Source organism: Podarcis pityusensis, assembly GCF_964106645.2.
Source record: "Podarcis pityusensis genome assembly, chromosome: 2".
Taxonomy (NCBI): Eukaryota; Metazoa; Chordata; class Lepidosauria; order Squamata; family Lacertidae; genus Podarcis; species Podarcis pityusensis.
The window spans coordinates 73,000,028-73,026,719 of record NC_138029.1 but is presented as its reverse complement, the minus strand read 5'-3'; the positions used below and the strand labels follow the sequence as shown (position 1 = coordinate 73,026,719).

The following is a 26,692-nucleotide window of genomic DNA, read 5'->3' as shown; positions in this document are numbered from 1 at the left end:
AGTAAAAGCATGCACGTCTACACTACCCCTGGAAACCAATGACAACAGTTCTTTCCATCCTTCTTAAGAACTACCTACTGTCTGCCACATAAAATCATATGCTAATATGAGTACTTCCAGTATGTAGCTGAAAAACAATGCAATGCTGTAAATGTCTGCTCCCTTGAGTTAAGTGGGGCTTACTACCAGGTGAGTTTGCATAGGATTGAAGCCTGTATCATGAAGGAAAACAGAAATGGTGTAACTGATCCTTCAGGAAATGTTCTTCACATCCTGCCAGGGTTTTCTTATTCTGTAAGAAAAACTAAAAACTAAGTAATAATATTTATGTTGTACCTAATTTTACTAACGTATGCTTACTAAATCTATTATGTCTATGATAAATTGAACAGATGCCTCTTCCAAGCAAAACAAGGGTTTCAAAGGGTGTCTCCAACTGCATAGCGGACAGTCGAATTTCATCTCTTCTGGGGATTCAACGCTCACAATATGCATTAATCTCCCCTTCACGAAGCACGCTCGTGTTCCGAGTGCACACATGCTTCTAGACGCGCGGCTGAAAAAGCCAAGACGCGATGGGGGGGGGGCGGGAGGCTCTCCTGAGGAAGAAATTTCCTAGCCGCTACACGGCGCTGTGGCCTCCAGAAGAAGAAGCTGGGCGTCTTTCTTTCCCGCCTCTCCTCGACTTGTGCGTAAAGGGAGGAGCGAGGGCGAAAGCGGGGTAGTTCTGCTCTGCGCAGCCGGAGGAAGCGGGGAGAGCTGAGTGCGCGGCTGAGAGCCCCTGCCGTTCGCTAGCATGTCAGTATCTCTTCCCGTCCCGTCCCCGCTTAAAGCGCTCGCGGAGCCGGGCTCGCCATCATTGCACACTGGGGATGCGCCCGGGTCGGAAGAGATGGTGCCGGGGAGGTTACGCCCGGTTGAAATCCCCTCCAGCGGGAGGCAGGGCTCTCCACGGGGCGACACCCCACATTCTCTCGGGGCGTGGGGGGGGGCAGAATCGCGTGCCCGATTTTAGGGTGGCCCCTACGAGCGGGGGGTGGGGGACCGGCCCGGCGGCGGCTGTCCTGTGGCATCTCGGAGGAAGCAGGAGGCTGTGTCCTTAAAAGGGCTTGGACCTCTTCTGGCAAGGAGGAGAGGCTTCTGCGGGAAGCGGGCGAGGACACCCGTCCCTCCCTCGCTCCTGGGATCCAGCTTAGTGACTCAAGTTAAAGACTTGCAAGAGTTTCTTAGTCCAGTATTTGCGCGCAGGCACGAGTGAGCGAGAAAAAAAGGAAAGGGGGAAATAATATGAGATGCCCGCTTCTCCTTAGGGGGTGCCTCCTGGAGAGCGGCCCCCGGAGAGGAAAGGCCTGCTTTTAAGGAAGGGAGCGCCCCGGCTGGCCGCCCCTTAGATCGGTGGGAGGCGGCGGGTTTCTAGCGCGCTGGCAGGAACTTTGCTGACACCTTGCGTCGCTTCTTGGAAAGCTCTTTCGAGCTGCGATTCTGCCCTAGGGGAGGCGGACGGGGGACGCCGCTCCCCCGGACTAGGAGCCAGAGAAGGGGCTGCCGGCAGTTGCTTGGAGCAGAAAGAGCGAAAGGGAAGGGATGCAGCAGGGCTGACCATCGACCTCAGCTGAGGTTGCAGAGCCACTGCACAATGACTAACATCCGCTCAGAGTTCAAAGGTGGATTCCCCAGGGAACTGAAACAGCATATTCCCGCAGGTGCACACGGGACAAGGCAACTAAGTGCTTCCTCCCTAATATCTAACCCACCCCATTACTGAAATAGGTCGCTCTTGTAATCTATCCATATTGCTAGAGGGGCCGTAGCATCCTTGAATTATAATAATGAGTCTCAGGAGAGAGGAGTACCATGTGTGTTGCCAGTGCAAGGTACACTGCCTCCTCTATCATCCTTGGATTTGCCTTAGGCAGGGCTGGAGGATATTACTTTGGGCATCAGCCGTTCATTAACCAGTACCTCTGCCTCTCAGCAGTGAACCCATCCCTAAACCCTGCAATGTGTAGGTGGCTTTTTATTGGAGTTTTTGTGTTCCTTTCACTAGGAGGAGATTGAGAACCAGTGTGCAATTCAGTTCTCTTTATAGATGTACACCTGAGAGGCAGCAATCCTATATACTTACTCAGCAATATTCTGACTAAGCATGCATAGGATTCGAGTGCATGTGTGAATGAATCTGAGTTTAGTTCATGTAGTTCATTTTTTAAAAATTTTAAAGGCAGTGCATGCTAAGGCCTTGAGGAGGACCAGGCATTCATTTGGAAATAAGTGGGATGTGAGAAGCACTGGCATGAACTCACCTTTCCTCAGCATTAAGTTGTTTATAGAAGTGACCTTTGGTCTCGACTCTTCCTGTGGCTGAAAATGTTTTATTAGGGTTTCCCTGCGCTTTGGTAATTTTAACTGTGATCTATTGACTGTCCTCTCTTTTGGGTCTAGACAGTGGTTTTTGCAGCATGACTCTTGGGCAGAATAACTAGTAGAGAGGGTTGGGGATGGAAATCCCATAAACAACACTGATGCATCCGTTCACCCATGGGAAAGAATGTGTTGTTGGCTGGCAGATCCCAATTTTACTAAAGAGGGCCAAGCCATCTCTTGAGACTAACCCAACCACAGGTACAGGCATTCAGGACTTGAACTGTTTCTCTCTTGTGGAGACCTAGTTCTGATTCTCCACTGCCCAGTGCTTTGGATGAAGTGCATGTAAACTGCTTGCATAATCAGGAAAAAATAATAATATGTGAAAGGGACTCATAAGTGCACCAGTACTAAAGCTTTGTATTATGAACTCCCCACCTTCCACAACACTTATAAAAAGCCATAGAATGTTAATCAGTTGAATGCCTGGTTGAAGAGAAACTTTTTTGCCTAGTACTTAAAAATATGTAATGAAGGCGCCAGGCGAGCCTCGCTTGTAGAAGAGGGTAGCCTACTGTGATACCAATGAGGCCAATGGACACTAACTAGGGAAGGTATGGCCAAATAGCCTGTCTGTTGAAGCTACACAGCCACTGTCCCCCACATCCTTAGTGGGCTGTATCCTAGTGAGTGGGTTGCAGGCACGCAAATTTAGGTCCATTTGAAAAGGGGTTTGTGAGTTCTCCAAAATAGGATGAACATTTCATTTTATGCTTTTGTAAGATTCTCCCTTACAAAAAAAGGGTAATTGCAGTTCAGTGAAAGTAAAGTGGGGCAAATACAGTGGTACCTTGGTTTGCAACCGTTTTGGATTACAACCACGTCAAACCCTGAAGTGTGTGTCCCTTTTTTTGGATTACAACCTTTCCCCCCCCCCCTTTTTTATTACAACCATTTTTTATTTTTTTTGAGGCCCCATTGGCGAAAGCACGTCTTGGGTTACAACCTGTTTTGGTTTACAACTGGACCTCCGGAACGGTTTATGGTTGTAAACCAAGGTATCACTGTAAATAAATCTTAACTTCACATACATGCTCATGGGATCTGAAGTGGGGTTGACTGAGCAGAAGCAAGATTTTGGGGTCATTGCTGTTAGCTCAACTAAGATGTTGAGCCAGCCTGCAGCAGCTATGAAAAAGGTGAATTGCATGCTGGGTTAGGAAAGGGAAATAAAACTGCCAATACTGTAATGTTGTTATACAAATCTGTGGTGCAGCTACACTTTAAATAATACCGTGTACAGTTCCTTCACCTCAAAAAGAGTATTGTAGAGCTGGAAAAAGTTAAGAAAATGGAAGCCAAAACTGCTCTACAAGGAAAAGGTATAACATGTGGGGCTTTTTTTTTTTTTAGCATAGAGAGAAGGTGAGTAAAGGACAGGTGTGATAGAAGTGTATAAAATTATGTACGGGGTAGAGGTAAACTAAGAGAAGCTCTTCTCTCTTTCGTAATACTAGAACTTGGGACTGTCAATGAAGTTTAATACTGGAACGTTTAGGGCAGATAAAAAAAAGTACTTCTTCACATAACACATGATCCAGTACTGTATTAGAAAATCAGATAAAAGCTATGTGCCAAATGTAAAAACCAGGGTTACAGTTGCCAAAACGGAATGCCTAGTTACCATTTTTGGGCCACATTGGCTTGAAAGACATATCTTTCACCACGACTTTTTGGTTCCTGAAATTCATTCTGATTGTGCAGATAAAATATAATGGGTATAATTCTACAGGATGTGTTGCTATTGTGTGAAAACAGGCAAGACCCAAAGATCCCCAGGCATGCACCTCCAGATGGTGGAGACATTAGGCGCCATCCTGGGGGCTGGACATCTTCACTTGGTCGCATGTGAATTTTGAACACTGGACACGCATCTTTAAACTATGGAATTTTAGCCCCCTAGATATAGTGATAGCCACCAACTTGGATGGCAGAAGTTCGTTGTAACTCAGCCCCATAGAAAGCACTGAAAGGGGGCTTCATTACGACTGACTTTAAGACTACATTCTTGTACCCAATTTCTTGGGAGTAAACCCCGTTGCTCAATGAATTTACTTCTGAGTAGGCATGTATAGGATTGTGCTGTCAGTGCCTTTTGTCCATTGAGGCATAGTCACGATTCCCTTTTGCTTGGTTATGTTTCCCATCCGACAATGGGTAAACAGCAGTTCCAGTTATTCAGAGCTCTATGAATATATGAATGTTTTCTGTGTCCCCAAAAGGAATATGACTGTTTTCCAGAAGTTAGGATCTGGAAGGGAATTGAAACTTAATTGGTATTTTTAATTCCATTGCAGGAAAAGCTGTGTTGGGTACATTAATAGTGGTAGGAAACAGACTACCGCATTGCCTGTGGACAGTCTAACCACCTTGTCTTGTCCCCAGTTTCATGAGTTTTATGACCTTTTACCAAGGAGTGTTTGTTGGTAGCAGGTGCGTCCCAAAATTACCTGAGACACAGAGCAGGTTTGTTTCCTCCTTGTGTTGCACTATGTGTTGACACTGGAAGACAGCACAGGAGAACAAGGCTCTGTGCTTTGAGACCTTGTAAACAACATCCTTCCTGTCCTTTCTGGAGACCGGGCAGGATGAATGTCTTAATGGCAATGTCCTAGTTCTGCCCAGTGGATTCCCTGGCCTCCTCACCCCACCCCAGTAGGCCTGGTTTCCATCTATTACTCTAGTAACATAAGCTCCGTTTGGCTCTGTTGACATTGAATAAGCCGAAGTTTATATGTTCATAGAACTGGTGTGTAGGTATAACAGCTTGGAAACATGCCTCTAATCAAGAAGGTAAAGTACCTGTACTAGCAAAAGGGGTTTTGTGCTGTGGCAAGAAGGCATAGAGAACTGAAAATCAGAGGTGGGGAATTTGTGGTCCTCTAGATATTGCTGGACTCCGACTCCCTTCATCCTTGACCATTGGCCACACTGGCAGGGGCTGATGGGAGTTGGAGTCCAACATCTGGAGGGCCTCAAGCCCCCCCCTCCACCCCTGCTGTAGACTAATATAGTGGTACCTCGGGTTAAGAACTTAATTTGTTCTGGAGGTCCGTTCTTAACCTGAAACTGTTCTTAACCTGAAGCACCACTTTAGCTAATGGGGCCTCCTGCTGCCGCCGCTGCGCAATTTCTGTTCTCATCCTGAAGCAAAGTTCTTAACCCAAGGTAATATTTCTGGGTTAGCAGAGTCTGTAACCTGAAGCATCTGTACCCCGAGGTACTACTGTGCAAAGGCTAGTCTGGGTTACTACCAGCCTTTTGCTTCAGCAGCCTCATTTTGTGATGTGTGGAGATGGAAGTATTGGGGAGGAGTTAAGGCACGGTAAGCAGCAAGTCTAGTTTGCCTTCCTTGCCCACCTGCTTTCTTTGCTGTTGGATGGTTGCTAGCCCTGCTCCCTTTCCTTTCTACTCATGATAGAATTGCTGTTGCCAAAGTGAGTTGGCTGGATGTTTATTGGGGCTGGATTCTCAGAATCTAAATGGGTCCATTTCTCCCCACCACCACCACCGAAAAATAGAGTTCTTTGATACTTCAGCCTACACTTGGACCTAGGAGCTGTAGTGGTTGAAGGCATCTGTTTGGGAACCCCATAGACGAAGTCTGTGTCTGCTGCTTTGTTGTTTGGATGGGTGCCAGCCTTTGGCTCCTGTCAGGGCTGGGCTGGGCTACTCAGCACACAATTTACATTCCAAAACCTGGGTGTCAAGTAAACAGACAGCTCACTCTTTAAAAGAAGAAATGAGCTGTAGGCGCATGTGTAGCTTCCTGTCATGCTCTTGCGAAAGTAGACGGTTTCCCTTGAGCCTTAGCATTGCAAGCACAATCTCCAAAGGAGGGAAGCGGCACTTCAGGCAGCTCCCATTTGCCACAGGTATTTGACACTTCTTTTCTTCTGCTGGTGGTCTTATTGTGGAGCAGGGGAGGGGAGCCTGTGACTCTTCAAGTCTAGCTGGACTACAGCTCCCATCAATCCTGACCACTGGCAATGTGGGCTGGGGCTGATGGGAGATGAAGTCCAACAACACCTGGAGAGCCATGGGTTTCTCATTCTGTTATAAAGGGATCCTGTAGCAAACATGTATACTGTGCTCAGACAGCTGTACTAGAGGAACAGGCAATATAAAACTGGGATGGATGGGATATAAAGTGTGTAGGTTTGGTGCCTGTTCAGAATTTTGAACGTTTGGGACCAGGGTATCATATGGGTCATGCTGTCATGTGGGCCTGGTTCTGAGAGGTAAGGGTAGAAACTGAAGAATGAGGGATGCTCTCCTGGCTTTTGTTAATATGGATAGAATCTTCACCTCACGCAAGGAGCGATTCTCATCTAGTGCTGCTCTAGTAGAGCTGGGGGTAGGTGTGGATGAATGGAATTAGTTCAGCCTCTTCTCTTCCTCCAGGATGTGTAGAGTGTGTTGTTGATTTTAGCAGGAGGGGTAGGGAATCCTAGTGCCCAGGTTGGCAGCAGGATGCTTAGAAATGGAAAAAGGAAACACTGTGTGACATTTGAGGGGTGGCTAACACCCCAGAGGACAGGATCACACTTCAAAATGACCTTGACAGATTAGAGAACTGGGCCAAAACAAACAAGATGAATTTTAACAGGGAGAAATGTAAAGTATTGCACTTGGGCAAAAAAAATGAGAGGCACAAATACAAGATGGGTGACACCTGGCTTGAGAGCAGTACATGTGAAAAGGATCTAGGAGTCTTGGTTGACCACAAACTTGACATGAGCCAATAGTGTGACGCGGCAGCTAAAAAAGCCAATGCAATTCTGGGCTGCATCAATAGGAGTATAGCATCTAGATCAAGGGAAGTAATAGTGCCACTGTATTCTGCTCTGGTCAGACCTCACCTGGAGTACTGTGTCCAGTTCTGGGCACCACAGTTCAAGAAGGACACTGACAAACTGGAACGTGTCCAGAGGAGGGCAACCAAAATGGTCAAAGGCCTGGAAACGATGCCTTATGAGGAACGGCTAAGGGAGCTGGGCATGTTTAGCCTGGAGAAGAGGAGGTTAAGGGGTGATATGATAGCCATGTTCAAATATATAAAAGGATGTCACAGAGAGGAGGGAGAAAGGTTGTTTTCTGCTGCTCCAGAGAAGCGGACACGGAGCAATGGATCCAAACTACAAGAAAGAAGATTCCACCTAAACATTAGGAAGAACTTCCTGACAGTAAGAGCTGTTCGACAGTGGAATTTGCTGCCAAGGAGTGTGGTGGAGTCTCCTTCTTTGGAGGTCTTTAAGCAGAGGCTTGACAACCATATGTCAGGAGTGCTCTGATGGTGTTTCCTGCTTGGCAGGGGGTTGGACTCGATGGCCCTTGTGGTCTCTTCCAACTCTATGATTCTATTATTCTATGATTTTTGGGTGATATTGCTTATGAAGTGTTGTGATGACACTGCTGGCTCATTTCCAGAGCCAGGATCCTTGAAAACAAGAAATCCCCTGTAGCAGTGCGTGCCTTGGATACAGAGGTTTTTGTCAGAAAAGCTACTTGGACCAGAACTTGCAGGCCTGCCTGGTAACTTGGAATTTAGCGCAAGTAGTGCTTATTAGTCTACCTAGGGGTATGCTATTTTCTGATTGCCCTGTTCTCTGCTAGAGTGCTTTCCAAAACGGTCTGTGAGTGATGCAGCAGAGGTCATTCCCATATGGTGCGTTAATTACTTTTCTCATCTCTTCTTCAAGTGAGTCTTGAATAGTGCACACAAGGCAGGTTGTATGATTTTTATTTATTTTCTGACCTCTGTGTCATTAATTTAGTAATGGAATTCAAGGCAGTACAGTGGTACCTTGGGTTACATATGCTTCAGGTTACAGACGCTTCAGGTTACAGACTCCGCTAACCCAGAAATAGTACCTTGGGTTAAGAACTTTGCTTAAGGATGAGAACAGAAATCGGGCTCCGGCGGCGCGGCGGCAGCAGGAGGCCCCATTCGCTAAAGTGGTGCTTCAGGTTAAGAACAGTTTCAGGTTAAGAACAGACCTCCAGAACAAATTCAGTACTTAACCCGAGGTACCACTGTATGTGCATGGTTCACAGGCAGTCACTCATCCTGGCAATGTGGCAGCCTGTTCAGCTCTAGCAAGGTGATAGGCTCATGTGCCTTCACACCATACCTCGGGGCTCTTCCCTCCAGGGGGGCTTATGACAAGTGCCTTTTCTGTGTATTCTTGGACACCTGGTGCTGAGCAAGCTCCCAAAGCAGTTGAACACCTGGTGCTTAAATCAATTTGTAATGTGGATGCAGAACCTACATGGGCGAGAAAGTAAATTCAGGTTCCCTTTAGCAGTCTATCCCCACGTTGGCAATGGTCACAGGTGACAAAGGTAGCCCTGAGCAAACTTAGAGGTGTTTTTGTGTGTGCATATCTGTTGCTTGAAGGCAGTCACTCAGGGGCGGAGAAAGGGGGGTGCGGTGGGGGCGGACCACCCCGGGTGTCTTCGCTGAGGGGGGTGACATTTGGTGCTCCACAAACCTGCAACGCCTAAGCCTACCCCGAGCCATCAGCGGAGGGGGGGGAGCTGTGCCACTTTGCTGGCGGTATTCCCCCCTTCCCCCTTCGTTCTGACAGCTTGTGGGAGGCTTGGGAGTCATGGGTGGGCAGCGCGCTGAATGTCTGCCATGGGCGGCTTGCTCCACCCCTGCGAGTGGCTCGCTCCGACCCTGGCTGCAGGGCGCACATGTCACTCCCTGCACCCGAGCAGCTATCCCACACCTGGAAGGGCACCCCCCACTCCTCTCGGGAGCGGGCCCGCCCTAGGCAGCGCAGGCATATGCTCCACCGCTGCCTTCACTAACCTAGTGCCCTGCTGATGTTTTCGATCACAACGCCTGCTAGCCCCAGCCAATGGGGCCATGCTGCATGGGGCTGATGGGAATCACAGCCTAAAACATCTGGAGGGCAATAGGATGGCAAAGGCGGTGGAAGCTGGCATAGTGCATGGTTAGAGAACGAGCTGTGGTTGGCAAACCAGTGAAAATCTCGCCTTACCAATCATCACCTCTGTCAGTTTATTTGTATGTCCCTTTCCCTCAAGAGCTTCCCCAAATGGCTTAAGATACAGAAGGAAATAACGAAGACAGCAGTGCATAGCAAAATGTTAGTACCAGCCTATCAAAGAGTTCAGCAGTAATTTTACATCCATCTTTATGTCAATCACAAACTCATTAGGTGGCCTTAGGCAGGCCATTGCTTTCTCAGCCTCAGCCACCCCCCATACACCCCCAATCTGTGATGCTGGGATAATAAAACTGGTCTACCTTACAAGGCTGTTGTAAGGGTTACTTCAGTGGAATTCATGTGAAGCGCCTGGAAAAGTGCCTATGTACTTAATATGCATAATTAGTAATAAGCATGAGTAATTGATGTTTGTGAGAGGTGATTGAAACAGTTTTAGACCGTTGGACTGATTCTCTGCCCTGGTGGGAATGCACTCCTGTGACTTGAGTGGGCTGCTAATGCAACAACTTTGAAAAGATGTACATTAATTCTTTTTGGTGCACAACCAAATTTTGCCTTGAGGAGCAGTCCTTGCCAGTAACTGGAGTCAGGGCTGGTAGGGAAGCACAAGTTGTGGTGTTCTTAGCCTTTATTGAGAAAACTCTTTGTACGAGACACTTCCTTCCCCAAACATATGGCTTTTCCAGTAATGTCACAGAGCACCTTTGCAGAAAAGGTAGCACGGGCTGTGTTGAAAACTTGTGTGAGGGGGCTACATCTAGCCTCTGAGATGGAACTGAATCACCTGCTGTTTGCAGGTAAATGAGAGCAGACATAAGCAATCGTGAGGACTTGACTGTGCATGTCTGCAGATGCAACACAGTATTGTCAAAATAGCATTCTCTAAACTCAGTGCGGCAGTAACTGGATGATGCTAAGGCTCTAACGCAATACCCTAGAGTTCCCTCTGCTTACGTGGCTCTAGGATTTGCCCCCAGCTAATGTCCCTGTCGTGAGAATCTCCTCAGCCCACCTTTCGGAGGGCATGTTCTGTTCCTATTTCATAACCTGAGTGCAGTGGCTGCATGGTATAATTTCATAAGCTACTTCATAAAGGGTTGTGAAAGGGTGAATTTTATTGTCTCTTGGGTGTTTTTTTCACCTTCCAGTGTGGCTCCCATTTGGAGGCTGCCTCACGGGTTTAGTGAGAGTCTACGATAACGTTGAGTCTCACTGTATGGAAGGTACGGAAATCAAAAGGAGAGAGAGCAAGGAAAAAAAGAATGAGTGAGAACATTCTTCTCTCCCCAGTTTCCTCCATTTCATCCCAGGCAGCCTGGAGAGAATTTTCTGTGCTGTCTGAAACATCGGAGAGATGAAGAGTTAAGGGGACAAAACTGTGTAAATGGAAGCCCACCCTCCCCCTGTCACTTGAACACACGAAGATACCTTCATATCATTGCCGTCTGACTCCGTATTTTCTATATTCTTCTCAACTTTCCAGGGTTTCAGGCAGTGGTCTTTACCCATATATGAAGATGCCTGGGTTGAACTTGGGAACTATTTTATGCAAAGTGTGTGCTCTGTCACTGACTTACTATGCCCCTTGCACTTGTATGTACCCCACCACCACCTCCAAAAATATACAGAGAAGGATAGAGTTGTGACTAGACTTGCTAACATTCACTGGGGGGTCAGGGTCCTGCTCAACACAGCTGCCTCTCAGCAAATTCATGCGCCAACCAGAGGACAATGAGATTCATACAGTGTTTGAACTCTCCCTGTGGGCTGATTCTTGAAACCATTTGAGGCTCATGTGTGACATTCTGGACTGGTTAGGGGAACGTTTCAACATACCACCTGCTTGCAATTTGCCAAACCTATAGCTGAGTCCCCTTCTGGGAGATTTTGGAGGAAGTGGCACATTGCATTATGGAGACATGTGGAAACGGTTGCTTGGCCAGTTCCCACGTGCTCCAGATGAGACAAAAGTGGTGATGTAAGGTGGTCCTTGGGATCATTGCTTCCATTTTATGTGGAAGATTCTGCTGGATTATTATTTTTTTTATTTTTTTTTAGTAAACAGCCTTTCACAGTTTGGGCATGTTATTGGTCGATGCACATTCTATACAAATATTCACTTGAATGCTCTGCAGTGTAGGCAGATGCAAAGAGAAGACAACCTGTGTTGTATGTTTAGGTGCCATCTCTTGAGAGGAGGTGTGACAGTCTTGAAAGAAGCCACCTAAGCTATATCAGAGTACCTTCAATTTTAAACCACTCTTGAATCAAGGTCCCAACTGGACTGTTGTAAGAAGGGTAAAGAAGCCAAACAGAACCTGAGTTTTCTTCTAAAGTGGATTGCTCTTCACACATAGCTTAAGAAGTCGTATCTGGTCTGCAGTCTGGCTGCCCAGGAATCTCAATGGCCATCATCATCTCATGGAGTACAGAACATACTCCCATAATTGTGAATTAAATGTGGGAACATGTTGGCAGTTTAGAAACTCATAGAGCTTGAGTGGGCCTTCCAATGGACAAGGGATGAGTTGCATTCAGCCAGACTGCACTTACATGAATATAGTAAGTGAACCATGTTACGTACTTCTGTTCCTTGGGAGGGGGTGCACCATATTTCTGTATGACTGAATCCTTTTCAGTCCCCAAGGGAAAAATAAAAGCCAAGTTTCAAACAAGCATTTATAGGAATTGGCTTATAGTCTACACTGATTCCCAGATGTTTTTATAGTAGAACTGGGTTGGGAAACTTGTGGCCTTCCAAATGTTGCTGGACTCCCAACTCTGATCAGCCAAAACCAGCATGGCCAGTCTTCAGGAACTGTGGGAGTTGGAGAGCCACAGTTTCTCCAACACTGTAGCAGAGGATCCGGACTAGATGTCTTGTTACGCATGCCCCAAATCGGCACTTGGTAAAGGACCAAGTGGAAGGATAGCCAATGCAATGCCCTCCTGATGTTGTTGGACTACAACTTTCATCAGCTGCAGCCAGCATAGCCAATAGGGATGTTGGGAGTCGTGGGCTACAACATTAGAATCACACTGCCTTGGCTATCTGTGCCTTTGTAAGACCAAGAGCTAAGGCTGTCTTGGCATCTGCATCCCTTTGCTTTATGGGATGATTACAGAGGATGCTGCAGCTCCTTCTGCTTGGGTTTGTTCCTGGAAAGGTGAGGTTTCCCTGTGAAAGGGTTAGTAGGTCTCTTGGAATCGATTGTGCACTGCAAACACACTTCATTGTGTTTGTGCTTTCAGGAGTGAGTCAAGCTCCCTGTGTCCCATGTAACGTTTCACCGCTTGGTCCTCTGGTGGTGAGAAGAATGGGGTCTGTTTCAGAGATGCTCACAGCGGTGCCCCTTCACCAGAGGCCCGATCTCCTAGAGGCCTGTGCCGACCTCATCAATGAAGAGTGGAAAAGGAGCAGAACCTCCCGCATCCACTCCCTGCAGAGATCCAGCAACAGCTTCCCCATGTGCCTGGTACTGATTAGGACCCAGAGATCAGTGGAAGACACCGCAGAAGGGAAGACGGCCAAGAGTCAGTGCCAACTCCTGGGGCATGCCAGGCTGTCCCGTGTGGTTGGCCAGCCCAAGAGCTTGTTTGTGGAGACGGTGGTTGTTGCCAAGGCCCTCCGGGGAAAGGGCTATGGCAGGAAGCTGATGGAAGCTGTTGAGCAGTACGCCAGGTCCTGCAGCTATAGGCGCCTGCACCTCACCACCCACGACAAGCAGCAATTCTACGCCCACCTGGGTTACAGCTTGTCCAAGCCAGTTCAGTGTGCGGGATTCACGAGTTCCCTTGTACCTATGGAGTTTCTGGAGAGCTTCTCTCCCCTTCAGCAGGACAAGGAACTTCCCACAGGGTCTGGGAAGCATGAGCCAAGTGCGTCTTGCAGCAGGAGATGCAGTGCAAGCCTTCCTCCATTGCCACCTTCAGCACACCTTTCCTCATTCGCAGTTTGTTCAGCGGCTTCTCCTCCCCCATCACCCCCATTGCTTCCTGTTCATTCTTATCCGCCAGCAGCCGCAACCATTTCTCCCCCTCCCCGCCTGCCAGCTTCTGTAGCTTCCCACAGTTCCTCTTCCCAGGCCATGAATGCTTCTGTTCCGCCCTCGCAATCAGCCACTGTGCCTCTTTTTGCTGCAAACCTTCCTCCCCCTCCCCCACCTCCTCTTCCTCCCCCTCCGCCCATGGCCCTTTCGGCAGGCCATCCCGATTCCTCTTCTACCTTATCGGGAGACAAAGCCCAGAGCCAGCTGTTTCTAGAAACGCCATATCGTGACCTGAAGGGGCGGCCCATATTCTGGATGGAGAAAGACATATGACCCTTTCACCATGTGCCTATGTGAGTGTGATGAAGATGAAGTGACGGCTGAAGGAGCAGAGATGCTGAGAAGAAAAGCTCAGCTTCGGATCCAGTGAGATGGGCTGTGAGAGAACTGTTCTAACAAACAAAGCCAATAGATTCTATCTTCCATGGTTGTTTTTACCAGAATTCTTTTCAGACAAGAGCCCATTTTCATGCCATAAAAATATGAAGTTCGCTTAGACAATGATCTATTTTAGATACACTTTCAAGGCCATCCACTGTCCCCCATTGTCTTTCAGTGGTGGTTGCCATAGCTGGGTGGGCCTGTTCTGAGCTGTGTATCGTAAATTGCCTTGCCTTCAAGTTTGATGTCATTTTATCAATAAAGCACCTCTGAAATATCTGAACCGTCTCCTCTGACTCTGCAGCGAATGCACAGATAGGTGTATTTCAGAGCCCATGGAATTAATGCTAACGGACGTCAGTGCAGTAGGACTAGGCATCTGCTGGAGGCAACAGCGTCCCCACAAAGATTAGATAAAACCGAGAGAAAGACGTATTTTGGCAGGATAATGGCAGAGCAGGCCTGTCCTTCACAAACGCACACAATTCTAATTTGAAAGCTGTATCATTCTTTGGCCTCTTGGTCTGTTCTGGGAAGCCTGCATTCCAGAAATATGTTTGTAATAGAATGCTTGCCTGATTGCAAAGGTGTTTTTTAACCGTCAGGTTAATGACTTGGTCTGAGGCAGAGATCAACTTCATAGCCTAATTTAACTGTCGCGATGCTATCCTCTTAATAGTTGAGGTAATGATCACAGTTAAAATGAGCCCGGTGAAATGAATGTCCCTGATGGTGGGCTGGACTCTGCTAAATAGCTGTGCTACTGGAAGCCAGCTCAATGAGACCTGCTGGCATAATGGGGTTCTCCTCTCTCAACCCATGTTCTTAAATCAATGGGGGGGGCAGGATAACGACAGCACAGCATACAGGAGCGGGGGGAGAAGGGAGATTGCTCTGTCAGGGCATTTATGTTTGCCTGATGGAACAATTTCTTTAGCAATACGTTGAATTCCACCCAATGTGTAGTACTTTCCTCTCACTCTTGAGCAACCACTATGAGGCCCAACAATTTGGAACTACAGGATCGGGTTCCTGCAGTGAAGGACACCAATTAAAAACTTTTAGGAAAGTCAAGTCTCTCTCCACCCCGCCACCCAATTGTGTGTGTTTAAGTGAAGGTGCTCACTGTTCCTTCTGTGACTATTTGTTCTTAAGCCTGTGGTTTCATTTCATTTCAGTAATTTATCATCATCATTTATTTGTATGCCATCTTGCCATAGTTAAATTTTGCTCAAGGCAGTATCCCACTTCTAAGGCAGTTTCACACTTTACATGTTAGGAACATCCCTCTATATATTAATTGTGTGCCTTTGCAGACACGTGTTGGTCATGTGCAGATGCCACATTTTTTGCAGGTAAGGTTGAAATCATTTGCAGACACATGTTAAAATAGTGCGTGCGATGGCCTTAATGCTCTTTCTCCCTCAGTGTGCTTATAGGAGGCATACTTGCTGTTTCTTCTAAACTAGGCTGGCTCAGCTCTTGCTGTTATAAAATACATTCTCCATTGAGGGGGACAGTCAAAAGTGTGACGTCTGTTCCATGGAGCCAAAGCTAGAAAATAAATGCCACAATTTTGTGGAGAATTACATCCCATGTCCTATAGTCAGAATAGCATAATTCAGTAAGAGTAATTAAAGACTTTGTACAACCATGAAACTATTTTATCACAGAAATTTAATACGTCTCAGTCTGATGCAACTTCGAACTTATACTGTATATAAACTATTATTATTTCTTTACATTTACGACTTCAAAATCTTGACAATTCCTTCTTAAGAATGCAGAGCCCAAGCTCATTTGGAATTTCCTCCTTTCCAGCCTTGGAACAGCAGTCCTGTGGATGCAGCTGAGAAAAGGCTGCTGTAGGAGAGAGTGCAACTTTTATGTGTCCGTTATCAAACAACAATTCCACATGCAGGCTATTGGGTGCTTAATCACAGATGCTTTCATTTCTGAATTGTGCATTGTATGCTGAGGTTTCCATTAACTGAAAAAATCTCCAACTCATACCAAGTATTGACTCTTGCAATCCCTCACCCGAAACTGCACAAATGGCACTGCAGGTACAATGCAACACAGCTGCCAGCTTGTGTATTACCATCTACATTGTTCAATACATTTTCCTATGAAGCATTTTCATTTAAGTACATGTGAAGAAGCCTGCTTATATTTTTCCAGTAATAATGCTTGAAACCACACCAGTAGCTTTGTCCCTTGTTTCTTGGAAGAGACAATAGATCTGTGTGGTTTGCAGGATTCCCACATTTTATTTTCAAAAGTCTGGTCACCTTGGGTTGTTTTCCTCTGTACCTACTACTACTACTACTACTACTAATTGAATTTATATACCACCCTATACCTGCAGGTCTCGGGGCCGTTCAGAGTTCTGGTCCCTCAAAGGAAAATGAAGTCCCGTCCCCCCCCCCCCAAAAAAAATAAAATAAAAACTTATACAAAGTTCCTCTGATCATACAAATAAAATCACGAATATATGCTCTGGACACCTCTCTTTTGTATGTAGGGATTGTTCATCTTCTGTGAAGGTGTTGTGGAATCTGACACTTTCTGCCAAAGAAATTGACCATGCCACAAGTATTATGCCTTCAGTGTTTCATCCTTCTCTGCTCATTATAGGTGATTTATGTGGCATGAAGCAATGGAAATGGACAGCACTCAATAGTAGGGCTCATTATTTGCATGCAGATCCAGGAGAGCCACTGCCAGTCTAGAGATGGACAACACTGAGCTTCATAGACCAATTGACTGATTCTAATTCCTAAGGGGAAGGGATACCCTTAATTGCCTGACAGATAGAGCAGCTTCAGCTCTGCTTCTTAAACCCTTTGCTGGGCCTGTTCACATGAACCATTCACTATGATGGCTGTTGCACATGCACAGAATTGGCCACGTAGCTAGTTCAGCTAGTTCAGTTCAAATCTGGCCAAAACATGGTTGAATTCAGTCCAGTTTGTGTGTGCTGATCTGATTGTATGAGACTTGAGCACAGGCTGAAATAGCAACATGGACTATATAGCACTGCAGATTACAGACCAGAGTCTCTCTTGGCTTCAACATCTTTGCTCTTTCGAACCCATCTGGCAATTTCTGCAAAAGTACACATCACTGATGTAGCTGGGAAAGACTCATGCTTTAAGCACCATACGCAGAAGACTGATAAGGAGATTGCTCAAAAACTAACATATCCAGATCCTGTGAGCATCATCTGAGGCTCTTCTCTGAGTGTCCCCTAAAGACAGGTTCAGAAGGTGGCAGTTAGGGAGAGGGCACTCCTATCTGTGTAATGCTCTCCCCATTGAAACCCTCCTGGTACTAACTCATGTCTTTGGTGCCCGGTTAAAACCATCGCCTACATCCCAGAATATGAGAAATATTTGATGGAATATAATTAGGCTTATATGTTTGGGGTTGCTTTTTAGTTGTAAATAATGTTATTATTGTTTTATTTTTAGCGATTGGTTTGGGGGTTGTGTGTGTTATGCTTCTGAATTATTTCAGTTTATTGTTTTATTATTGTTGGGACCGATTGGTTTCAGGTGAAAAACAAGTTAAATAAGTGTGGGGTTTTTTTAAAAAGTCACAACACAACAAGCTGCATTTTAAAAAGGTCAGTCCAAGTCATCAGACTCTGAAGCACGTGAATTGGCCTGTGTAACTACACATTAGCAGCTATTACATGTTCTTCTTCCTCCCACACTTGCTGCCTTCCACAATGAACTTGGCAAACTGCAAACCAATTTGAGTTCTTGTTTACTTCTACAAAAACCTGTAGATTTAAACCTACCAAGTTGTCTGAACAATCAGGCAAGGAAAAATGAATTTTTGTTATATTTTTATTTTTTTTACTTTCTGGTGCAACGTAAGTCAACAAAACATGATTTAGTTAACCATGACACTTGATTAGGGATCTTTTACCATAAGAGCAGAATCAGCTTTCTAACCATGCTGCCATGAGGTGGCTGCCCTGAGGCAACCATACAGGTAGCAATTGTTTTGAGTCTGGCTCAGTTCTACTGAGTAACTCGTTCTGCCATGATATAGCCGCCCCAGATAGAAATGGGGTGCAGTAGGTGATGATGTCATCAAATTTGGGTACTAACAATGCAGCTGGGCTGGTCACATCAGCACTTCTGGCTCAGATGTCCTGTGGAATGAGAAGAGCGGACTGCAAGCTTGTGGAGTAAGCATAATTATTTATTCAATTTACTTCCCTCTCTTCCGCCTGAAGGAGCTCAAGGTGACAAATATTATTCTTATGTTACTTGTGCTATTTGTAAGCCCATTGTTGCAATTTATTCCACTTTTCAGCGTGCAGGAAACTCAGCCTACTAATAATGGGAGGGAGGATTCAGTAAAGTGATCCCTGTTGCCAGCTGTCTGCTCTTAAGACTTCATAGTAGAGGGAAGCAGGATGTTTTCCTGCGTGTAGATTAGCACATCAAAATGTTTCGGTATTGTTAGAATGGTGAGACTGTATAATTTGGTTCGTTTCTACTTTTCCTATCCGACTCTCCCATACAAAATTCCTCGATAAACAGATTTTTCTGGTGGGAAGTTGGCTGGGCTATGATTGGTGCTTTTATATTCACCAACTTCAGCAATATGTAATTTAAAAAAACCAGAATAATGCACGCCCTAGCCTTGATCAAATTGTTGCAGTTGTAACATACTAATCTTCAAATCTTCTTCCCCATGAATGGCGACTCTTGCTTCTACTCCTAGGCTAACATTACCTTCATATATTCTTTAATCCATATTGCTGTACACACTTGGTTCATTAATACATCACTCCTGAGTCGAGGTTATAAAAGCTGGTGAATTATGCAAATCAGCATGCCTGCTGAGAAGGAAATGGTGGAAATGACAAATGAGTTCTTTTGAACTGCACAAAGCCCAAAAATCTGTTTTCAGCCTCAGAGCTGAGCTTTGAAATAACATGAAATAAGCATGTGAGAGTCTTGTTCTCACATTACAGTACTGAGTAACCAAAACCAGCATCTATACCTTAGTGATTTAAGAGTTTTAAGGGTAAGGATTCGACTCCAGTACTTCCCATGTTACATATTAATGTTTTAATTAGGAAAAGGGGCTTTTTCAAGCCTGGGAGTGTGATTTTGCTGTACAGCAATGTCCGATTCCTGGTTGTCAAGTCCCATCTCTGAGCATGTGAGGCTATTTCTGACAGTTCACTCAATACAATAATTCTTAGCTTGTATGCCCAGGGGTGCACCTATGGGATGGTGAAAACGGCCCCTGCAAAAATCTCCCCAGATTGCTCTGACCAAGAGAGTTAAGTTGTGTGGGCCAAAAGTCGTGAGAGGCAGATTGCCTGGATGACAGAATCACCTCAGAAAAAATTGAGATACTGGAGTAGAGGGGGTGATTTTAGACAAATAATGCAGCTATTGCGGTAAAGTGGGTTTTTCAGGGGTAGGGCATCAATATAGCTCCTTGCCAAGGGTGCAAGAGACCCTTTTTTATGTTTCACCCCTTCTGTGCCCTGGGCACTTCAATTTGTGAGTAGATTTGCATAGATCTTTTCTGCAATAAGGAACACTCTTCACACTTAAGTGAAGCCAAATATCCTTAGTAAATTCAAAACTCTTGAGACACCTAGCAATAGCTTTACATCAAACTGTGGTTAGAGGAAAAGTTGGAGAAAGGAAAATAATGCTATGATTTCTATGCGTTACCAGTAACATGAAGATCAGAGCGCACATCATGGCAGGAAAGAGGCCAGGAGAAAGGATGTTTTACCACACCTGTTCCACTAAAAGGAAATATTGCAACACAGAGAGATGATGGCTGGGGTTTTCCATGCCGACTCAGGAAGCAGAATGCTTACCTGATCCCAAGATCTGTATGCAGTATGCTTATCTAGTCCCAAGATGATTGCAAAACCAGTCATCGAATTGGCCTGTCTAATAAAGTTTGAGTTTGAACCCTGGTGTTCCTTTGCAGGGAGGGGGTGGGCTGGGGGTTTGTGCATGTGATGTTAATGATGACCTGTTGGCTTCAGAGTGGCCATGTGGTTCTGATCCTAAGCCACACCTGATTCATTGGACAGGCTGGCTCAGACAATATGCCCTATTAATTCATTAGCTTGTCTCTAGTTCAGAGGCTGGCTGGCTAGCTAGTCAGTAGTTCAGCTAGGGAAGGATCCTGGCATGCAGTTTCTTAGGTATTATTCTAACCCTCCGTAGTGCAGTGTTAGAGTGGGAAATGAAGCCAGGGGGGATGACACAGAGCAAACAAAACAAAACCAACAAGTGGAAGCAGCCTAGTTGGTGTTTTGGGCTTCTCCATTGTGGAAAAATACCTGGCAGCATAGATGCCTGTGTAATCCAAACAGCTTCTGTTCCCAAGTAAGGTGACTTTAGGTAAGTTTACACATCAGCCAGTACAGCCAGCTCTCCTCTTCCTGGTGTTCAGCCTTTCCCTCTCCTTGGGTTTACCTCATGAATTTATCTCCCTTAAAACTTAGACACATAAGACACTTACCCCAAGATACCTTGATATTCAAGGTAAGCAATCCCATTTGGAATCCATGTCAAGCCCAGATATCCAGGTTTAAAATACAATAAAAAATATTTTGAGGCTAGCTGAATTAATTATATTTATGTCCCACATTTTCTCAAGGAGCTCCAGGTGACTGGCATGGTTGCCTCTTCCCTGTAAAATCCGTGAGACCTTGTTAGGCCTCCTCGTATGGTGGTTTGGCCCAAACCATGGTCACCTGTCCATTACCTGATGTCATATGATAGCAGGTGCAGCCCCAGTGCCCAATTCAGAAGGAAGAATGAAGAGCACAATCTTAAGTTTGCAGCTGCAGGTTTAAATTTTAATCACCTCACATCATATGGTTCCAGGTAATTGCTGAATAGCATTCTTGTACACCTGTCAAAGCGGCCTATGGAGGGTGGGCCAGTTCTGGATCCAACCTGAGCGGGCCAGTCCCACCTACCCCACCCCCCTGGGCAGGGAAAAAATGATTTCCAGAGCCACCCAGTGATTTATGGGGAGCATGGATTCAAAACTGCCTTGCTTACCTTGGCACATCGTGTCGCCTTGGTAAGCGGATTTGAACCTGGCTGTCCCTAGCCATAATCTGAGCCTAACTGCTACACTGCCCTGGCCCTGTGTGTCAGATATTTAAATTCAGGGGGAAGATCTTACTCTGTCTTTCCCCTCTCCCTGCCAGGGTGCACATTTGTAAACAAAGCAGGAGGGGCCCCAGAAGAGACATTGGCTTCTTACACCCACCATGATCCTGGACAAAACCATTTCGGTCTGCATCATCTTCCTCCTTGGGGTCATCCAGTGCCTGAGAGGGTATAGCTGGGAGCAGACGACAGCCAGCTCTGTTTTCCAGCAGGAGCCATTTGTGGTGGTGTGGAACTTGCCCACAGCTAAGTGTCGAGAGCATTTTGGGATCACCCTGCCTCTGGAAGCCTATGGCATTGTGGAGAACAAGGACAATGCTTTTCGTGGCCAGAACATAACCATTTTTTACAAGAACAAGTTTGGGCTCTATCCCTACATCTCCCCAGATGGCAAATGGCACAATGGAGGGATACCTCAGAACGTCGATCTGAAGAAGCACCTGGAGACGGTCTCAAGAGATGTTTTGGAAAGCCTGAAGCCTGATTTCCAGGGACTGGCCGTGGTGGACTGGGAGGAGTGGCGGCCTCTCTGGAGGCAGAACTGGGGCCCCAAGAACGTGTATAGGGCGGCCTCTGAAAAATGGGCAAGGAACAGAAGGCCTGATGAACCCCTCACGGAGCAATCTTATCTTGCGGAGATAGAGTTTGAACAGGCAGCTCGGGCCTTCATGGAGAGAACTCTAGAAATGGGGAAGTCTCTGAGGCCACAGGGATTCTGGGGCTTCTATGGGTTCCCTGACTGTTTCAATTACAACTGGGAGAGCGAAGAGAACTACACCGGTCATTGCAACCCCACAGAGGTCCAGTGGAATGATCATCTCATGTGGCTCTGGAAGGTTTCATCTGCCCTCTATCCCAGTATCTACCTCTCACCAAAACTCCCAACATCTTACCACCAGAGTTATGTTCACCACCGCCTCAAAGAAGCATTTCGCGTGGCACAGTTTGGCGTGAAGCAGCCTCTCCCTGTGATCGCATATTCCAGAGTCTCCTACAGACATTCTCCACAGTACCTGACTGAGGTAAGAAGTGAGAGGTGCCAACTGCGTACAATAGGCCCAGGCACTTTTCATCAATGGTAGCAATTGAATAAAGGTTAAGGCTGCAATCCTAAACCCACTTAACCTGGGAGTAAGCCCCACTGAATTCAGTAGGACTTACCTCTGAGTAAACACAGCTAGGACTGAGGTGCAGATCTCTTATCTAGCTGGAAACTTCCTTCTGTGGGGAATATTAGCTGCCACCATACAGTGAGGGGGGAAAGTATTTGATCCCCTGTTGTTATTTTGTCTCTCACAGCTGCAATAAACCTACCATTAAAATTATGGACTGGTCATTTCTTCGTCAGAGGGCAAACGGCCAAATTTAGCAGGGGATCAAATACTTTCCCTCCTCACTGTACATTATTCATTTATTATATTTTTATCCTGTCCTTCCAAGGAGCCTGGAGTGTCACAGAGGGGGTATTTCATTACACTGTTCTCATAACAACCCTGTGAGGTAGGTTGGTTAGCCAGAGAGAAAATTATTGGCCCAAGGCCATTCAGTCAATTTAATGCTTCAGATGGAATGTTGCACCACTATATATATATATATATATATATATGCAGTCACAGTAGTTAATTAATTGAGGCACTTCATTAATGCTGCAGCCAGCTATGAGTGAACAGGAAGCAACTAATTAACTGCTTTAATAGAAAGGTGTTGTCAGGGATGGGGAATCCTTTTGGCCCGGCTAGCCACACTCTCATCTTTCCCCAATTCTGTGCGCCAACTTTGATAGGTGGGTGGAGCAACCCGTTTTTCATTCATCTCATAACTATGTTCCTCATGGGGAACTTGGTACCAGACAGTCTGGTAGGCCTGAGCTCACTGCCCATCACTGATGGGTAATGACTTCAACCTTGCTTTCCGCAGGAATTGGCTGTATGATCACAAACCCTGTAAGGCACTCAGTCACACAGGTGATGCAGCCCCATGTCAGGTGTGGGGGAATTAGCCTTGTGGGCCAAATGGGGGTCCATCCATCCTGAACCAAATTTGGCCAATGGGCTAGAAGCTGCTGATTACTGGATTTTCTGGATTTAGGGAGGAGAAAGTGGGGGTGAGCAATAGCTTGAGGAAAATGCTGCATAAACATAGAATAAAATGATGCACAAAAAGGGGTTCACAATCCACATTCCTGTGGTGTCTTGTTAAACAAATTGGTCAGACTTTTGAAGCATTACAGAAACTACAACTCATGTTTGACCAGAGAACTTAATTGGGCCAGAAAAATTCAGTGAAAATCTATCCATTGTAACTAGCCAGGAAACCTGCCTAATGCAATGTGTTAATATCACCAAAGTGATACGTTGCACTTCTCATGCAGAAAGCTGCCCAGTGCTAACAATTCCCTCCTTTTCTCCATTCAGGCTGACCTGGTGTATACAATTGGAGAGAGTGCAGCACTTGGGGCCGCTGGGGTTGTGCTCTGGGGTGACCTCTCCTATTCCCAGTCACCGGTGAGTATCTCTGCAACAATGTCCCATCCATCTATTAATTCATGAACCGCCTTTATATGCTTCCCAATTACAACATTTCCTGAGAATACCTATAATGTATTCAAATACAACCATCAACCGTGAAAAAATCATGCAGCAGATTTAAACAATTATATTAAAACTTTTATTATTTAAAGGAAATAAAAAGCTATTTACCAGGCACCAAAACAGGTGCCAGCCTCCATGGGGAAAGCATTCAATCGGTGGGATGCCATGGCCAAGAAGGCCCTCTTCCTAGGATATACAGCGGTACCTCAGGTTACATACACTTCAGGTTACATACGCTTCAGGTTACAGACTCCGCTAACCCAGAAATAGTACCTTGGGTTAAGAACTTTGCTTCAGGATGAGAACAGAAATCGTGCTGCGGCGGCGCAGTGGCAGCAGGAGGCCCCATAGGCTAAAGTGGTGCTTCAGGTTAAGAACAGTTTCAGGTTAAGAACGGACCTCCGGAACAAATTAAGTACGGTACTTAACCCGAGGTGCCACTGCACTACCTAAGTTGAGAATCAGCCTGAGAGAGAAAACAGATACTCTCTTTGCCCACCTCATTGGTAGCCCAGCAGCTATTCCCCTACTTTCCAGCTTTGGTGGGGATAGGATAACTTGTTTCTCCCAGTTTTATTGATACCTTGACTAATGACCATGCTCACCTGCCCGTGTGGTTGGTTCTGCCTAAACAGAAATGGCTGGAAGCTCCCATCCCCAGTGCCGATGGGTCCAGTCCCTAGAATGTTCTGAGCTGTAATCCTAGCTTTCCATCTTCTAGGAGAGCTGCAGGAGCCTCAAGCATTACATCACCACGACACTGGGCCCATACATCGTCAACGTAACCACGGCAGCGCGCATGTGCAGCCGCGAGCTGTGCCACGGGCATGGACGTTGCGTGAGACAGGACCCCAGTGAACTGGAAGCCTTCCTCCACCTGGACCCGCAGCAGTGGGAAGAGGAGTCCTCAATGACAGATTTTCCAGATCAAGACATGTTCGCTTGGGAACAATTTCAGTGTCACTGCTATCCTCAGTGGACTGGAGCCTCGTGTGAGACACCGCTGTGGCTGGAGCCTGTCCTAGGACCGGAGTGTAGTCGAGCTCAACAGTATTACAATATATTTCATGCAGGGTATGTCAGCAATGTTGTTGTGAAGTCAAACATCTGTCCTCCTTCCATTTACAATGAAAAGACAGAATTCCAATAACACATCTTTGCAGATTCAGCACTTTACTCTAAGGGCAGTTTTGATGATATCCATTCTAGACATTTCTCAACTGGGTGACTCCTCCGTTTTTCAAACAGAGCGGGGTCTGGATGTAGACAAATAGCAGACTCACACTTTTTCCTTCTTTGATGGTGCGCTATAATTTAAAAATGATCTCAGGTGTAAGCCTAAAGTAAGGGCTTAGGCATTGTTGGGTTTTGAAACTGTAGCCAAGCACATCTAGTAAAATAAAGACACACTTGGAAACCCTAAAGAGCTGTAGCATGAGAGCACCTTATACCTTCCGAGTTCGTATGTGATCTGGCAGGTGGAATGCTGGGAAATGGAAGCATTCACTACCACCATGAAAGTCATCCTTGCACACCCTTCCTACACTTGTTAGCACTACAACTTAAAGGAGACAGATGTCTGGAACTTGGTGTCATAACTACCTTTTCGTAACCACTCTCGTCTCTTTCCCCCCCAACTTCAGTAAAAGCTATGAGAAAGCAAGTGAGTTGGAAGGCTTCTCTCATTCACTTTTCTCCCTCAGTCTGTTTTTTTAGCACACTTAGCTGAACAACTATTATGCAAGATTCGGGTTCATTTCCTCTCACCTGTGCTACTGCTACAAGGATATTGCGCTTTCCCAGATGAAACTGCAATACTTGGGTGAGCTAACTGCCTTTTATCAGACACAAGGCAGTGCTACTACCATGATGATGAATGCAGGGCAATGGGGAGATGTGTGAGTATTATGGTTACCTATTGGATAGTGTCCACGAGGCTGTTGGTCAAGAACTACCTTCCCCAATCTGGTGCCTCCCAAATATTTTGGACTACAACTCCCATCAGCTCCAGGCAGCATCACCAGTGGTCAAGGATGAGAACTATAGCCAAAATATTTGGAAGGCACTAGATAGGGAAAGGCTTGTCAGCAGGTGTGACACAACTCTGACCCCCTTGCATCCTTTTTTTGCTGGGGGGGGTGGTATTAAGTACAACTGAACTAAAATTATTTAGATGTTGAGCCCTATTTATTGCCCCTCAAATTGGCTGTACCACCCCTAAGTATGGCCATACTCAAGTTAGCCTTTAAAAAATGTTGTGAGCACCAACAAGTCTTCCCTCTTCCCCATCAGGACCTTGCCACAGATGAGGAAAAGACTACTGTAAGCAAAAGGACAGTTGGCCTGCAGTGTGATACAATAGCAGCACCTCCATCAAAAGAGTAGCCCTGGAAGCATGCGCAAAGAGGACCAAGACTCATTCTCCAGTGCCTCCTGTTTAAGGTGCTACCAGGGCTGGAAATGACATCTGCCAGACACCAAGGGGAGCTACTGCCAATTAAAGTGTGGGGCGAGATGGACCAATATAAGGCAGCTACATATGTTTATATGCTGAAGTGTGTGTCTGCCGGTATGTTAGTCTACCCTACGTGAGATCAAAACATCCTGCACCAGATTCACCTAATGAGACCTGCTAGCAGAAACCCTGCACAAGGGTTTCTGCTGGTGCTTTGGGGCTTACCCCACTCTACTCCCCCAGTTGGCTTGTGGGGGTGATGAGAACCCAGACCCATGCAGGGAGTGGGTGAGGAGAGGGAAATTGCTGTGTTGGCCAAGCTGAAATGCTTGCACTGGTAGAATGATTGCCATGGTACTATGTTGAATTCTTCCCCCTGAATTTCCCAGTTCCAGGGAGGCTCTGGTCCAATTGCCTAGCTTTTGGATGCATCTGTGCTGGGTTTTTGGCTCCTTAAATAGAATCATAGAGTTGGAAGAGACCACAAGGGCCATCGAGTCCAACCCCCTGCCAAGCAGGAAACACCATCAGAGCACTCCTGACATATGGTTGTCAAGCCTCTGTTTAAAGACCTCCAAAGAAGGAGACTCCACCACACTCCTTGGCAGCAAATTCCACTGTCAAACAG

At 46.2% G+C, this 26,692-nt stretch overlaps 2 protein-coding genes across 7 annotated transcripts in view; one reads left to right on the top strand and one right to left on the bottom strand.

Annotated features, from left to right (window-relative positions):
- LOC308472026 (uncharacterized protein) overlaps positions 1-26,692 on the bottom strand; it is a gene marked incomplete at its 5' end in the record, with an annotated part of 286,484 nt that overhangs the window by 257,918 nt on the left and 1,874 nt on the right. The window lies entirely within an intron of this gene.
- On the top strand, positions 677-26,675 carry LOC308472013 (hyaluronidase-3-like). Of its 5 annotated transcripts, XM_080996461.1 has the most exons (5): positions 5,639-6,299; positions 21,057-22,040; positions 23,433-23,522; positions 24,331-24,683; positions 25,902-26,675. In XM_080996461.1, the coding sequence occupies exons 2-5, from the start codon at positions 21,120-21,122 to the stop codon at positions 25,933-25,935; spliced, it is 1,398 nt and encodes a 465-aa protein (XP_080852587.1). In that variant the 5' UTR covers positions 5,639-6,299; positions 21,057-21,119; the 3' UTR covers positions 25,936-26,675. The 5 variants fall into 5 exon arrangements, with proteins under 5 accessions (XP_080852585.1, XP_080852587.1, XP_080852584.1 ...); XM_080996459.1 differs by lacking the exons at positions 5,639-6,299; positions 25,902-26,675 and adding an exon at positions 677-798 and having other exon boundaries at positions 24,331-25,296; XM_080996458.1 differs by lacking the exon at positions 25,902-26,675 and having other exon boundaries at positions 5,644-6,299; positions 24,331-25,296.

Bases quoted from the DNA above. Each gene is read 5' to 3' on its own strand.
- LOC308472013 (XM_080996459.1), top strand. From the start codon at position 21,120: ATGATCCTGGACAAAACCATTTCGGTCTGCATCATCTTCCTCCTTGGG. The intron at 22,041-23,432 runs GTAAGAAGTGAG...TTCTCCATTCAG, and splicing joins CTCCACAGTACCTGACTGAG to GCTGACCTGGTGTATACAAT. The intron at 23,523-24,330 runs GTGAGTATCTCT...TCCATCTTCTAG, and splicing joins TCTCCTATTCCCAGTCACCG to GAGAGCTGCAGGAGCCTCAA.